This window comes from Trachemys scripta, chromosome 5 (assembly GCF_013100865.1).
Source record: "Trachemys scripta elegans isolate TJP31775 chromosome 5, CAS_Tse_1.0, whole genome shotgun sequence".
Classification (NCBI taxonomy): Eukaryota; Metazoa; Chordata; order Testudines; family Emydidae; genus Trachemys; species Trachemys scripta.
In genome coordinates, this window is record NC_048302.1 from 140,342,253 (window position 1) to 140,355,941 (window position 13,689).

The 13,689-nt window shown below is 54.9% G+C and overlaps 1 protein-coding gene across 3 annotated transcripts; it reads left to right on the forward strand.

Moving 5' to 3' along the window:
• The first annotated feature begins 268 nt into the window (after positions 1-268).
• LOC117878209 (zinc finger protein OZF-like) lies at positions 269-13,321 on the forward strand. 3 transcript variants are annotated; one of them, XM_034772281.1, is made up of 3 exons: positions 269-422; positions 9,795-9,911; positions 10,638-13,321. In XM_034772281.1, the coding sequence occupies exons 1-3, from the start codon at positions 389-391 to the stop codon at positions 12,020-12,022; spliced, it is 1,536 nt and encodes a 511-aa protein (XP_034628172.1). In that variant the 5' UTR covers positions 269-388; the 3' UTR covers positions 12,023-13,321. The 3 variants fall into 3 exon arrangements, with proteins under 3 accessions (XP_034628172.1, XP_034628173.1, XP_034628174.1); XM_034772282.1 differs by having other exon boundaries at positions 10,641-13,321; XM_034772283.1 differs by having other exon boundaries at positions 9,798-9,911; positions 10,641-13,321.
• The last annotated feature ends 368 nt before the right edge of the window (positions 13,322-13,689 follow it).

Consider the following 13,689-nt stretch of genomic DNA (forward strand, 5'->3'; position numbering starts at 1 on the left):
TTCATGGAGGATTGGTCCATCAATGGCTATTAGGAAGGATGGGCAGGAATGGTGTCCCTAGTCTCTGTTTGCCAGAAGCTGGGAATGAGCAACAGGGGATAGATCACTTGATGTTTACCTGTTCTGTTCATTCCCTCTGGGCACCTGGCACTGGCCACTGTCGGAAGACAGGATACTGGGCTAGATGGACTTTTGGTCTGACCCAGTATGACCGTTCTTATGTTCCTCTCCCCCACGAATAGTGGTGCTGTGAGTGGGGCAGCAGGTATTGAGTGTTGGACCCTTGCTCTTTCAGGGACCGGTGACCTTCGAGGAGGTGGCTGTGTATTTCACCAGGGAACAGTGGGCTCTGCTGGACCCGATTCAGAGAGCTCTCTACAGAGATGTCATGCAGGAGAACTATGAGAATGTGACCTCGCTGGGTAAGGATTCCCATCCCCTTGGTTATTACAAGGGGAAAGGAAGAGTTAATATTCACAACACCCCACAATGCCACCTCTGCTCTGCCCTGTTTCAGCATCACCCCAACATGCCAGTGACACACACACTACCAGAGACCCTCCCCTGCTGCAGAACACTCTGGGAACAGAGCACAGGCGCAGTACAGCACAAAATCTAACACAGTCTCTTTGCAAAGGCCAAATTTGGATATAGGTCCAGTGTAACAAACAAACAGAAGCTTCCGACCCCTGGCCGGCACTCAAACACTGAGTCTACTGTACACGCACCAGCTCAGCCTTGCAAAGCAATACCACTCTGCAAGCCTGCGTGGCAGTCTCTCTGGGTCTAGCCCTGGGGGAGGCCATGCTTCCTCGCTGTCCAACCCTTAGCACTGCAATCAATTAGTGGGGAATTAGCAGCCTTTAGATTGCTCAGTCCACTTGATCCTGGCTGAGCAATAGTGAGTCTATGAACCCCTGCCCTCAGGCAGGACAGGGCAGCACGTAGTCAGGGTCTCTGGCAACGCCTTCTAGCCTAATGTGGGGAGGCTGCCACCCCAGGGGTTGGGGGGTTAGGGGGACCCGGGCCCACCCTGCTCTACCGGGTCCCAACTCAGGGCCCTAACAGTGGCAGAGTGTTGCACCACTGGGTAAGCGGGGATCCACCCACAACACGCTAACCTATCAGGCCAAAGCCCAACCAGAGGGTCGCCTAGTTTCCCTGGGCTACTTCCTACCGCCCCCGAATTTGGTACCTCCATGCTGTAGGTGTCCTCTGTCTCCCTGGGATGGGTGATCAGTGGTAGCCCCAGGCGTTTGTCAGCACCAAACTCTGGCCAGGCATCCTGCGGCAGTCCTGGGAGCTCCTCCTCAATGTCCTGCCCCAGCAACAGGGGGGAAGCGTCCAGCTCCCTCGGTAGCTCCAGCGCAAATAAGGGCCAGCCTTTTGTACTTCTGCTTCTGTCCGGTGGGATGGGCATGGTTCTGAAGCCCAAGGGGTGGGTTACGGCCCTCCGGGTCTAACTCTGAGGGAGGCCATACCTCCTCGCTACCCACTCCCCTCTCCTCCCCGTGAGGTTTCCTTCGGAGTCGTTGTCTTCACTTTGCCATTGATCGACCTTGGAGTCCTCTAGCACCTATGCCCCCAGGCTGCTGGCAATCTCTGTGACAAGAACACGCCCTTGTGCACCTTCGCTGACACAACCTGCAACACGCAGCATGGGAATGAGGCAGGCTGGGTCCCTCAGGGTTCACATGTACCTCTCTTCATCCCACAGTCTCAGCTCTGCCAAGCTGCTCCAGCTAATCCATCCTCCTTTCAATTACAGCTGACACACTGTACACAGCTGGAGGACAGGTGGATAAATGCCGATGTTCCAATCTGTGGAACACAACACAAACAATGGCATGTTCTTAGTCCTTCCTTGTGTCTATTGTAGATTCATAGATTTTATGGCCAGAAAGGACTATTCGTTCATCTAATTTGGCCTGCTGTATAACACAGGCTACAGAATTTCATCTAGATACTGCCTTGTGTTTGACTAAATCATCTTCCGGAAAGACATCCAGTCTTGACCTGAAGACTTCCTGAGATGGAGAAGATGCCACTGACCTTTGTAGTTTGTGAACCTTTGCACCAGCCTTACTGAACTGTTTCCAGTGGCTAGTGCCAACTCAAGGATTAGAGAAGGGCAGAGTTAAGGTTGCCCAGTGCGGCCTCATGTCCTCCCAGCATGTGGATGGGAGCTAAAACCTAAACTTCTGAAAACTAGAAAATGATGCCATACCTGCAACACAACCTTAACTCTGCCTTAATGTACTTTATGGGTATTTTACCCTGATTTTTTAATGGATTTTTTGCCACTCTAACTGTATCTACCTTACAGCTTTTCCTAGCACAGCTGTGATGGTTAGCGGTGTGATTTTTACACCTCTAAGTGCCAGTGCTATGCTGGCAAAACTTGTAAGTACAGACCGGGCAAGACTCTGTATGTGGACTTTAGAGCACTTTAAAATAGGTCTCTGAACCCACATATTTTGTAATCAGAGGGGAAAACTTCCAATAGGAACTTCTGCAGAATGCAAGAAAAAGGCACAACACACGTTGCCTGAAACTATCAGCAGTCAGGCTCCATCTCAAATTCATGGGTGTGGTTTAGGTTCAGTGGCCGCAGCATAGACCCTCTTGACCCACCCCAAAGAGGCAGTGGGGGCTACGTACTACCTGAGAGAAATGCCAAGTGATGGAGATCAGTCCGGGGACAATGAGAACCGGAGTTTCAGCCCCAGCTGTGTGTAAGAAAATATGACAAAAGGAAGATGATTTTGTAAAAAGCTGCCAAAGCGGGGGGGGCTGTATCTTAGGAACTTCTTTAACAAATCTCCCCATATTTGACCCACTAACCCTTCCCTGAATGCCCATGAAAAATGTGCCCTGCTAATTTCAAGAGAATCCAAATAAACATGTGGAATTTAGGGGAGTTAGAATAGGTGGCTTTTAAACAGAAAATAATGCTTCCGTCGAGCTAGGTACTGCCTCCCGCGGAGGTGGATGACCTACGCTGATGGGAGAACCTTTCTCCTTGCTGTAGCGAGTGTCTACACTGATGCACTACAGCAGGACAGTCGCAGTGTCTCCAAGTGTAGACAAGCCCTGAGATACGACATTCAGTGACACCCCTGTCCCTCCTTTTCCTTACTGCGCTGAATCCCACCAGCCCATGCTCACCAGTCCTGGCTTTCCTACACCTCTCCCATTGTCTCAGTGTTTCTCTCTGATTAAGAAGCAGATCCAGGGTGACTTCCCCTCTGGCTGGAGTCTTTACTTCCTAGAACACGGAGTTAATGACTGTGTTTTAGGAGCCGCATTTCCAAGAAGGCCAACGGCATATTGGGCTGCATTAGTAGGAGCATTGCCAGCAGATCGAGGGAAGTGATTATTCCCTTCTATTCAGCACTAGTGAGGCCACAGCTGGAGTATTGTCCAGTTTTGTTCCCCCCTCTACAGAAGGGATGTGGACAAATTGGAGAGAGTCCAGCGGAGGGCAACGAAAATGGTCAGGGGGCTGGGGCACATGACTTATGAGGAGAGGCTAAGGGAACTGGGGTTATCTAGTCTACAGAAGAGAAGAGTGAGGGGGGGGGATTGGATAGCAGCCTTCAGCTACCTGAAGGGGGGTTCCAAAGAGGATGGAGCTCGGCTATTCTCAGTGATGGCAGATGACAGAACAAGGGGCAAGTTGCAGTGGGGGAGGTGTAGGTTGGTGTAGACGTCCCGGGTAGGGGCTGGTCCCTCATGGGGGCGGCTGGGAGCCAGGCCGCCTCACTACCCGAGGCGGGGAGCAGTTCAGTCTTGCGTGCCCAGGCCTAGGTTGGGCGGGCAGCCAACCGTAGTACAGGGCTCAGTCCCTCGGGCAGGGAGTGAGCAAACAAACAGTAAGTTCAGGGGCTCAGGCCCTCGGGCAGGGAGGAGGAGAGACTGCCACCCGGCGTGGGGTGGCAGGGGGAAACACAGGCCCACCCACTCCACTGTGTTCCAGCCCGGGGCCCTATCAGCAGCAGTCCGTCTGCTGCTGGGTCAGTGGGGATCCTGACCGCAACACACTGACATGGGTTCGGGGTCGGCCATCCCCGGGCCACTTCCCATCTCCTCCTCCATGGGTACCTGTGCGTCCTGAGCTTCGTCCGCTGTGTCCCAGATTATGGGCTCCTCAGGGCAGCGAGCGCTGGGTAGGTCGGGCGGTTCCTCCGGACCCTCGGTGAGGGGAAGTTCAGTCCACTCCTCAGGACACCAGGCTCGGGGCAGGAGCGGTGCAGCAGGATCTCAGGCACCAGCGTCTGCCCTCTCCCGCAGTCGGGCCGCAACTGAGTGCTGGGGCCGGGCCTTTATACTTCCTGTCCCGCCTCTTGACTTCCGGGGGGCGGGGACAGGCGGTGACTCCACCCACTCTGGTGGCTGTTCTGGCTCGTCCCTCACGGGGTAGCTGGGAGCCAGGCCGCCTCACTACACGGCCCCTCCCTCAAGGCTGGCTCCCGGGTAACGGGGTCAGACCCTTCCATGCCCCCCAGGCGGGAAAGAAAGTCAGCATTTGCGTGTTCCTTCCTGGCCCGATGGCAAACGGTGAAGGCATAGGGCTGCAGCGCCAAATACCACCGCTGCAGCCGCATATTATGGTCCTTTATGCGGGCCAACCACTGGAGGGCAGAGTGGTCAGTGACCAAGGTGAACGGGGTGCCCAGGAGGTAATACCACAGGGCATCACAAGCCCACTTCGCGGCAAGGGCTTCCTTCTCCACCACCGCATAGCTTTTCTCGTGGGGGAACAGCTTCCGACTAATGTAGAGGACCGGATGCTCTTCGTCGTCTACCTCTTGGGAGAGGACCGCCCCGAGTCCCACATCGGAGGCGTCCATTTGCAGGACAAAGGTCCGGTTAAAATCGGGGCTATATAGGACCGGCTCCTGGCAGAGGCTTGTTTTGAGGGTTTGGAAGGCCTCATCACACTCGCGGGTCTAAATCAGTTGCCGCGGACTGTCCTTGGTCAAGAGCCCCGTCAAGGGGGCGGCAATCACCGTGAATTGGGGGATGAACCGTCGATAATATCCTGCCAACCCCAGAAACTGGTGTACCTGGCGTTTCGTGGCGGGCGGAGGGCAGGTTGCAATGGCCTGTACCTTATCCACCAGTGGCTTTACCTGTCCATGTCCGATAGTATATCCCAGGTACGTGGTTTCTTGCCGGCCGATGCGGCACTTCTTCGGGTTGGCTGTTAACCCGGCCGCCCGCAGAGACCTCAGGACGGCTGCAACCCGTTCTAGATGGTTCTCCCACTGAGGACTGTAAATGACTATGTCATCCAAATAAGCCGCCGCGTAATCTTGATGGGGTTGGAGGAGGCGGTCCATCAGGTGCTGAAACGTGGCCGGAGCCCCGTGGAGGCCGAAAGGCATTCGGGTAAACTGGTAGAGGCCCATAGGGGTGGCAAACGTGGTCTTCTCCCTGGAAGCAGGTTCCAGGGGGATCTGCCAGTACCCCTTGCTAACGTCGAGGGTGGTGATATAGCCGGCCTCTCCTAGCCGGGCCAACAGCTCATCTATCCGGGGCATGGGATACACATCGAACTTGGAGATGGCATTTACGCGCCTGAAGTCGATGCAAAATCATTGGGAACCGTCAGGCTTCGGTACCAGCACGACGGGGCTTCGCCACTCGCTGTGCGATGGTTCAGTCACCCCCAAGTCTAGCATCGCCCGTACCTCCTCATCCACAATCTGTTTCCAGTGATATGGCAAGGGCCTGGTCGCGCCCCGAATTACCACCCCCGGCTCAGTCTGAATCTTATGGTATATCAGGGTGGTGGACCCCGGTTGAGCCATGAAGGTGTGTGAAAAGGCTCGCAGGAGGCACCGAGTCTGCTTGAGCTGGTCCTCCGTTAATGTCTCCCCAAGTTGGGGTTCCTCAGGGCCCTCGGTGTGGGTAATCTGGGGCCCTAGCTCTGGTTCCGTCGGGTAGGGGTTAATCAGCAGCCCTTCTCGTTCCCGCCAGGGCTTGAGGAGGTTGACATGATACCGCTGTATCTTTTTCTTCCGGTCGGGCTGGTTAATCTCATATGTAACTGGGCCCACCTTCTGGACGACTTCATATGGCCCTTGCCATCGGGCCAGGATTTTTGACTCTCTGGAAGGGAGTAGCAGTAACACCCGGTCTCCAGGTTGAAAGTCCCGTGTTTGGGCGTCCTGGTTATAAGTCTGGGCTTGCGCCTCCTGGGCGGCTTTCAAATTTTCTCGTGCCTGGGCCCCAGCCTGCTTAAGACGCTCCTCAAGCTGGACCACGTACTTTAAGAGGCCCTGGGCTGGTGACGGGGTTTGCTCCCAAGTCTCCCTCATTAGGTCCAATAGGCCCCGAGGTCAACGGCCATATAGTAGCTCGAATGGTGAGAACTTGGTCGACGACTGGGGAACTTCTCGGACCGCCAGGAGCAAGGGTGGGAGTAGCTGGTCCCATCGACGAAGGTCCTCCTGGGGGAACTTCCGGAGCATATCCTTTAGGGTCCGGTTGAACCTTTCGACCAACCCGTCAGTCTGGGGGTGATAGACTGATGTGCGCAATTGCTTGACCCCCCAGAAGTTCACACACCTGCTGAAGCAGCCGTGAAGTAAAGTTGGTCCCCTGATCCGTGAGGATCTCGCGGGGCAAGCTGACTTGGGCAAAAACCTTCACCAGTTCATTGGCGATGGCGCAGGCTGTGATATTCCAGAGGGGAATTGCCTCGGGGAACCGGGTGGCGTAGTCCAACATTACCAGGATATACTGAAATCCCGCATTGCTCTTGGGAAGGGGCCCCACCAGGTCCATGGCCATGCGTTGGAAGGGGGTCTCGATTAAAGGCATCGAGATCAACGGGGCCTTGGGAGTCCATGCCGGGGCGGCCAACTGGCAGTCGAGGCAGGAGTTGCAGTACCTCTTTACTTCCTGGTACACCCCCGGCCAGAAGAAGCGCCCCAGGATCCGGGCCAGGGTCTTCTCGTGACCGAGGCGTCCAGCCGCGGGGACGTCGTGGGCCAGCTTCATGACGGCCCGTCGATGACACCGGGGAACGAGGAGTTGGGTCCGGGTTTCCCCCGTGTGGGGGTCCCGTTCGACGCGATATAGGCGCTCCTGCCTCAACTCAAAGTGTGGCCACTGGACTGCTCGACCAGGGTCGAGGACAGTCCCGTCCACAATAGCCAGTTGTTCATACACCTGCTGAAATGTGGGGTCGGCCCGTTGGTCCCGGCAAAAGTCCATGGTGGGCGAGGGATCCTCCCCTGCCCCTGGGGGAGCGTTCTCTGGTTCTCCCGTTGAGCGGGTGGTCTCGGGGGTCTCTCCCTCGCTCTCGGGGACTTCCCCTTCGAAGGCTGGCGTGGCCCGTGGGTTGCCTCCTGCGTGGTGGCGGAGGATTGCTGGAAACTCTGGCCAGTCCCGACCCAGGATCACTGGGTATGCCAGTCGCGGGGCAAGTCCCACCACCATTGACCGAGTGACCCCCTCAATCATCAGTTGGGCCCGGGTACTCCGGTAGGGCCGTCTGTCTCCGTGGATGCACTGCAGCTGAATTTCCCCCAGTCGGGCATCAGCTGGGGGACCGAAGTGTCGGCGGACTAGCGTCTGTCCGCAGCCCGAGTTGAGGAGGGCCACCGTCGGGTATCCCTCAATGACCACAGGTACGGTGATCTTAGCCGCTTGTGAAAGACGGGCACGAGCCTCCCCTGCACAGACCTGACCAAAGGTACAATCCAGTCCCGGGCAATCCCGCTGGAGATGGCCATACTCCCCGCAGGAAAAACAGGGCCCCCGGGTTGCCCATTCCATCTGTAGCCGAGTCCCAGGGTGGTTTCTAGGCGGACTCCGGTGGCGCTGTGGCGGAGGACCCAGGCCCGTCCCTGTGGTGGAAGAACCTGGGTGAACTGCTCGAGCACCACCTGCTCCAGTAGCTCTTCCGACGTTCGGCGCTCGGGCTGCAACCACCGCTTGCAAGTCTCCCGGAGTTCCTCGGCCACCCGCCGAGGCTGGGTCCCGGTGGGGTAGGTCAGACTCCTAAACCGCTGGCGGAAACTTTCGGGACTCACATCCAGGGCGTCCAGAATGGCAGTCTTTACTTGGCTGTAATCTTGGGCTGCCTCCACTGACAGCCCTCGATAGACTGTCTGCTCAGTCCCAGTCAAGTACAGGGCCAAGATGGAAGCCCACTGCTTCAGGGCCCAGCCGGCGACGACTGCCACCCGCTCGAAGGTGACAAGAAAGGCTTCAGGGTCGTCGTCGGGTACCATCTTCGTTAGCCGGATTGGGGGGCTGGGTCATGTGGTCCCAGCTGTGCCTCCCGGCTGTGCTTCCCCAGGTCGGGCCAGCGCCCCTGCGAGCTGCTGAAGACATTGCTGCTGGAAGTCCTGGTGCTGGGTGACTAGGTCTTGAATGAGCTGGTTCTGCTGGGTTCCCAACTGCTCCACGAGCTGCTGCTGCAGCTGTGCGGCCTGCTGTTCCTTTTGCTGTTGCAACTGGGCCGCCTGCTGCCGCTCCTGGGTTTCCGTCACCAGGGCCAAGAGCTGGGACAGATCCATCTCTCGGGACGGGGATCTTTCTCCCCCGGCTCCTCTCTCCCCGGGGTCGAGAGTTCGCGCCCACATCCTGGGCGGAACTCCTCAGAGAAGGCACCACGTGTAGACGTCCTGGGGAGGGGCTGGTCCCTCACGGGGGCGGCTGGGAGCCAGGCTGCCTCACTACCCGAGGCGGGGAGCAGTTCAGTCTTGTGTGCCCAGGCCTAGGTCGGGCGGGCAGCCAACCGTAGTACAGGGCTCAGGCCCTCAGGCAGGGAGTGAGCAAACAAACAGTAAGTTCAGGGGCTCAGGCCCTCAGGCAGGGAGGAGGAGAGACTGCCACCCGGCGTGGGGTGGCAGGGGGGAACACAGGCCCACCCACTCCACTGTGTTCCAGCCCGGGGCCCTATCAGCAGCAGTCCGTCTGCTGCTGGGTCAGTGGGGATCCTGACCGCAACACACTGACATGGGTTCGGGGTCGGCCATCCCTGGGCCACTTCCCATCTCCTCCTCCATGGGTACCTGTGCGTCCTGAGCTTCGTCCGCCGTGTCCCAGATTATGGGCTCCTCAGGGCAGCGAGCGCTGGGTAGGTCGGATGGTTCCTCCGGACCCTCAGTGAGGGGAAGTTCAGTCCGCTCCTCAGGATACCGGGCTCGTGCGGTGCAGCAGGAGCTCGGGCACCAGCATCTGCCCTCTCCCACAGTCGGGCCGCAACTGAGTGCTGGGGCCGGGCCTTTATACTTCCTGTCCCGCCCCTTGACTTCCGGGGGGCGGGGACAGGCGGTGACTCTGCCCACTCTGGTGGCTGTTCTGGCTCATCCCTCACGGGGCGGCTGGGAGCCAGGCCGCCTCACTACAGTTGGATATTTGGAAACACTATTTCACTAGGAAGGTGGTGAAGCACTGGCATGGGATCCCTAGGGAGGTGGTGGAATCTCCTTCCTTAGAGGTTTTTAAGGCCTGGCTTGACAAAGCCGTGGCTGGGATGATTTAGTTGGGGTTGATCCTCTTTGAGCAGGGGGTTGGACTAGATACCTCCTGAGATCTCTTCCAACCCTAATCTTCTGTGATTCTATGAGCAGTGTCTGGCTGTGTGTGTTCTCAGCAGAGATGGGGATAGTTAAATCCCTCATACACAGAGTGTTCTGCACCTTTGAGCACCTGAGGAGCTGCCCCTGGGATTTGACGGCTTTAAAATGGGCTGAGGTTAAACCAATAGACTTCTTTGTAAGAAATGTCCCATGAACTCCCCTGATCTCCCTTGTTTTCTATCCCCTCAGCAGGGTTTCCTGTTCCCAAACCTGATGTGATCTCCCAGCTAGAACGAGGGGCAGAGCCGTGGCTCCTGGATCTCCAGGGCTCTGAGGAAGGAGATATCCTGAGAGCTGCCTGTGCAGGTGAGGGATCATTAAACCAATTCAAAAACTCTCCGTGCCTGAAGGAAGGAGCTGGGACTCCTTAAAAAGGCCTTGGGAGCTCTCGGAGTATCCCCAGGAGGCCTTGTACTCTATGGGCAGCTATCGCTCCTGGCTTCCTACCCATCCTCACTGACACCTGGCAGCAGCTCCCTACCTGATGGGATGTGGAGGCAGAATTGTTCCCCTCCTCTGTCCCCTAAGGAGAGGAGTTTTGCAGAATTCAGCTATTAGGTTTTTTCTGTCTCTCCAGCTCTAATTTTGGTTTGTTTTCCCCTTTTCCACCTGTCAAAGTCAGATTCAGGACTCACAATTTATTAGACCACTCTGTTTATTAGCAAAGCACTCTGCTAATACACCCAGATAATATGAGCACCATGCAAGACTCAAATTATCTTATTTATACAGATAAAAGGGAACTTAACAAGATAACAAAAGGAAGCAGAACTGATAAGTTTACCTGGGGCTAGATATACATATCTTATTTCCTTACTAACTATTACCGATCTCCTGTTAATGTCCCATCATTAGCTTAAGTGGACCCATTGTTTACATACCTTAATGTTTCTCTTCCTGACAACTATATTTCAATATTCCTTATTCCTGCTTAAAGGAACATACGGTATTTCTTTAATCCATTATATTTTTACAATATAATTCATTCTACTTTCACACACCCTGTTTCTGACATTTCTCCCTGTGTCTCAGCAGGTGCTGGGATGATGAGTGAGAAAGAGGAGCAGAATCCTCAGCAGGAAGATGCTGAGCACGTGGAAGCACATGGGGGATTATCGCAAGGATCCCAAGGGAATGTGTCCAGGCGTCATGTGCAGGGAAAAGCCTCTGATTGCCAGCACAGGCCAGAGAGGCAGCAGGGAAACCAGCCAGGTGAGAAACTTGGTAAATCCATTAATTGTCAGGAGACTCACACAGATCTCAAGGAAATCACAGCCCAGCAGAGAACGCCCACAGGAGAGAGAAAAAACACATGCACCGAGTGTGGGAAAGACTTCAGTAGCCACTCAGACCTTATGAAACATGAGCGAATCCACACTGGAGAGAGGCCCTATGGATGCGGGGTGTGCGGGAAAACCTTCAGCCAGAGCTCCCACCTTGTTCGGCATCACAGGATCCACTCAGGGGAGAGACCCCATGAGTGCGGCAAGTGCGGGAAACACTTCACTCTGAGCTCCGCTCTGATTAGACACCAGAGGATCCACACGGGAGAGCGACCCTATGAGTGCAGTGAGTGCGGGAAAACCTTCACTGACAGCTCTGCCCTTATTAATCACCAGAGGACCCACACGGGAGAGCGACCCTATACATGTTGTGAGTGCGGGAAACAGTTCACTCGGAGCTCAGGGCTTATTATACATCAGAGGATCCACACAGGAGAGAGGCCCTATGAGTGCTGCAAGTGCGGGAAAAGCTTCACTGTCAACTCAGACCTAATTAATCATCAGAGGATCCACACAGGAGAGAGGCCCCATGAATGCTGCGAGTGCGGGAAAAGCTTCACTCAGAGCTCGGCCCTTATTAGACATCAGAGGATCCACACAGGGGAGCGACCGTATAAATGTTGTGAGTGCGGGAAAAGCTTCACTGTCAAGTCAGATCTTATTGGACATCAGAGAATCCACACGGGAAAGATCCCCTATAAATGCTCTGAGTGCGGGAAAACTTTCACGCAGAGCTCAGCCCTTATTACGCATCAGAGGATCCACACAGGAGAGAGACCCTATGAATGCCGTGAATGCGGGAAAAAATTCACTGTCAAGTCAGACCTTAATAGACATCAGAGGGTCCACACGGGAGAGCGTCCCTATGAGTGCTCTGAGTGCGGGAAACAGTTCAGTCAGAAATCAAACCTTAGAGCACATCAGACAAGCCACACAGGAGAGACACCTTATCAGTGTTGTGAGTGCGGGAAAGGCTTCAGTGTGAGCTCAGCCCTTATAATACATCAGAGAATTCACACGGGAGAGAGACCCTATCGATGCTCAGTGTGCGGGAAAAGTTTCATCCGCAGCTCACACCTGAATAGACATCAGAGTCTCCACTGGAGAGAGAGACAGCATCAAAACTTTGTGTAGGGCAGAGAAAAGATCATTTTTAAAACACATTTGCTAATTCCCACACAGTGACCTTTTGGTTTGTTTGCACTGTTTGTGTCACCCTGTTCTCTCAGCTCCCTCATGTGAGTTGCCCACTTTTGCCTTTTTGCAGGTCGCCTTCTCTGGGGTGAATCCCATGGTCCTTTCTACCAACTCCCTTCTCCAGTGAGTCTTGGGAGTGTGTGTCCCTCCTGCCAGGAGTTTCCATCAGCCCGAGGTGGGGGAAATAGGGGTGAACTCAAGTAGTTAAACTGAGCTAAAATTGATCTGGGCTTTGTCTCCTCCAGGATTTTCCAGCCTAATGTAAGCGCACCACTATATGTGCAGTGCTGACATAGCCCAGGCACAGGGGTTGGGGTTAGCTATCACCTTCCCTTTGACCTGTCCTAATCAACAACAATTTTCCTGGTCTGGACGAGCCCTGAGCATCTCATTTGTACTGTCACTGCACTAGCAGGGCGATTGTTAGTCACCAAGTTCCCCCTTTTGGCAACAGATTGTCTCATCCCCTGTTGTTCTCACGCTAGTCCACGTTGTGCTGGGCAGCAGGTTGTTTTCTTTTTACCACTTTCCTTATTGAAAATCTATTTCAATATAACCAAGAGGAGGAGAAGGAGTGGGACAAATGTATCATTTCAGCCTCTGCTACACCAGAAGGAAATGGGGTGAGTCGGCGTGATTCCCTCCTTCCCCATCACCGTCACTAGGCCCGCTCACTCCAGCAGCACTGGTGTCTGTCTGAGCCACAGTGGAGTTTATCCACCTGTATTCTACCCTTCCACCTCCCAAACATCATAATAGCAATTTGATCCTAAATCCAACTCGTTAGGGCTGGAGATGAAGGTGTCCCAGACCTGGTTGGGGAATTCCAATGAATCCCAACTGTGATCATTCCCAGTTTAAATCCCAGTTCCTGTCTATTGACAGAACCACTTCTGGTCTTTTCCCTGCTGAGCTGGGCTCGTTTGCAGATGAGAAGGTTGGCAGTTTTTCCCTATTACAATGTTGTTTTTTTCAGGGCCAGCTCTATGTACCAGCAAAACAAGCAGGTGCTTGGGGCGGCACATTTGCAGGGAGCGGCATTCCGGCCATCCTTTTTTTTTTTTTTTTTTTTAAACTCACTTCCTCCCTTCTCGCAACACTGCAGAAGCGGAGAACCCACAGGACCCTGGGAGCTGTAGTTCCTTGCCTAGCTCCCTGCCTATAGAGCCAGCCCTGGAGCAGGGAAAGAACTACATTTCCCAGCATTCCCTTGGCAGCTATCAACAGGAAAGGGAGGGGGAGGGAGTGAGGTAGCTGAGCCATGCTGCAGCTTGCTGTGAATGGAGAGCTGGCTGCTAGAACGGGGTGGCACTGTGAGTGGGGGACAAGTGTGCCCAGCCCAAGGAGTAGAAGGCTTTGCCCCAGATATCCCCTTCAGAAGACTTCCCCAGACTGGCTTAGGGATACTGGTGTGACCTCACCTTGCAGCCCGCAAAGAAGGAATTGGCTGGACTAAATGGACAGTGCATCTCTCTATCTGAAGCCTAGCAAGGGAGGTACGTGGATCCCACTAGAATTTAAAATGAAAAGTAAGGGAGGGGAGGCTCTGCTAGAGGACTTGGGCAGCTTTAGATACAGTACCAGGCACATGGGAGGATTTCCAC

Coding starts and splice junctions, on each gene's coding strand:
- LOC117878209 (XM_034772281.1), top strand. CDS start 389: ATGCAGGAGAACTATGAGAATGTGACCTCGCTGG. Junction 423..9,794: donor TGAGAATGTGACCTCGCTGG/GTAAGGATTCCC, acceptor CTATCCCCTCAG/CAGGGTTTCCTGTTCCCAAA. Junction 9,912..10,637: donor CCTGAGAGCTGCCTGTGCAG/GTGAGGGATCAT, acceptor CCTGTGTCTCAG/CAGGTGCTGGGATGATGAGT.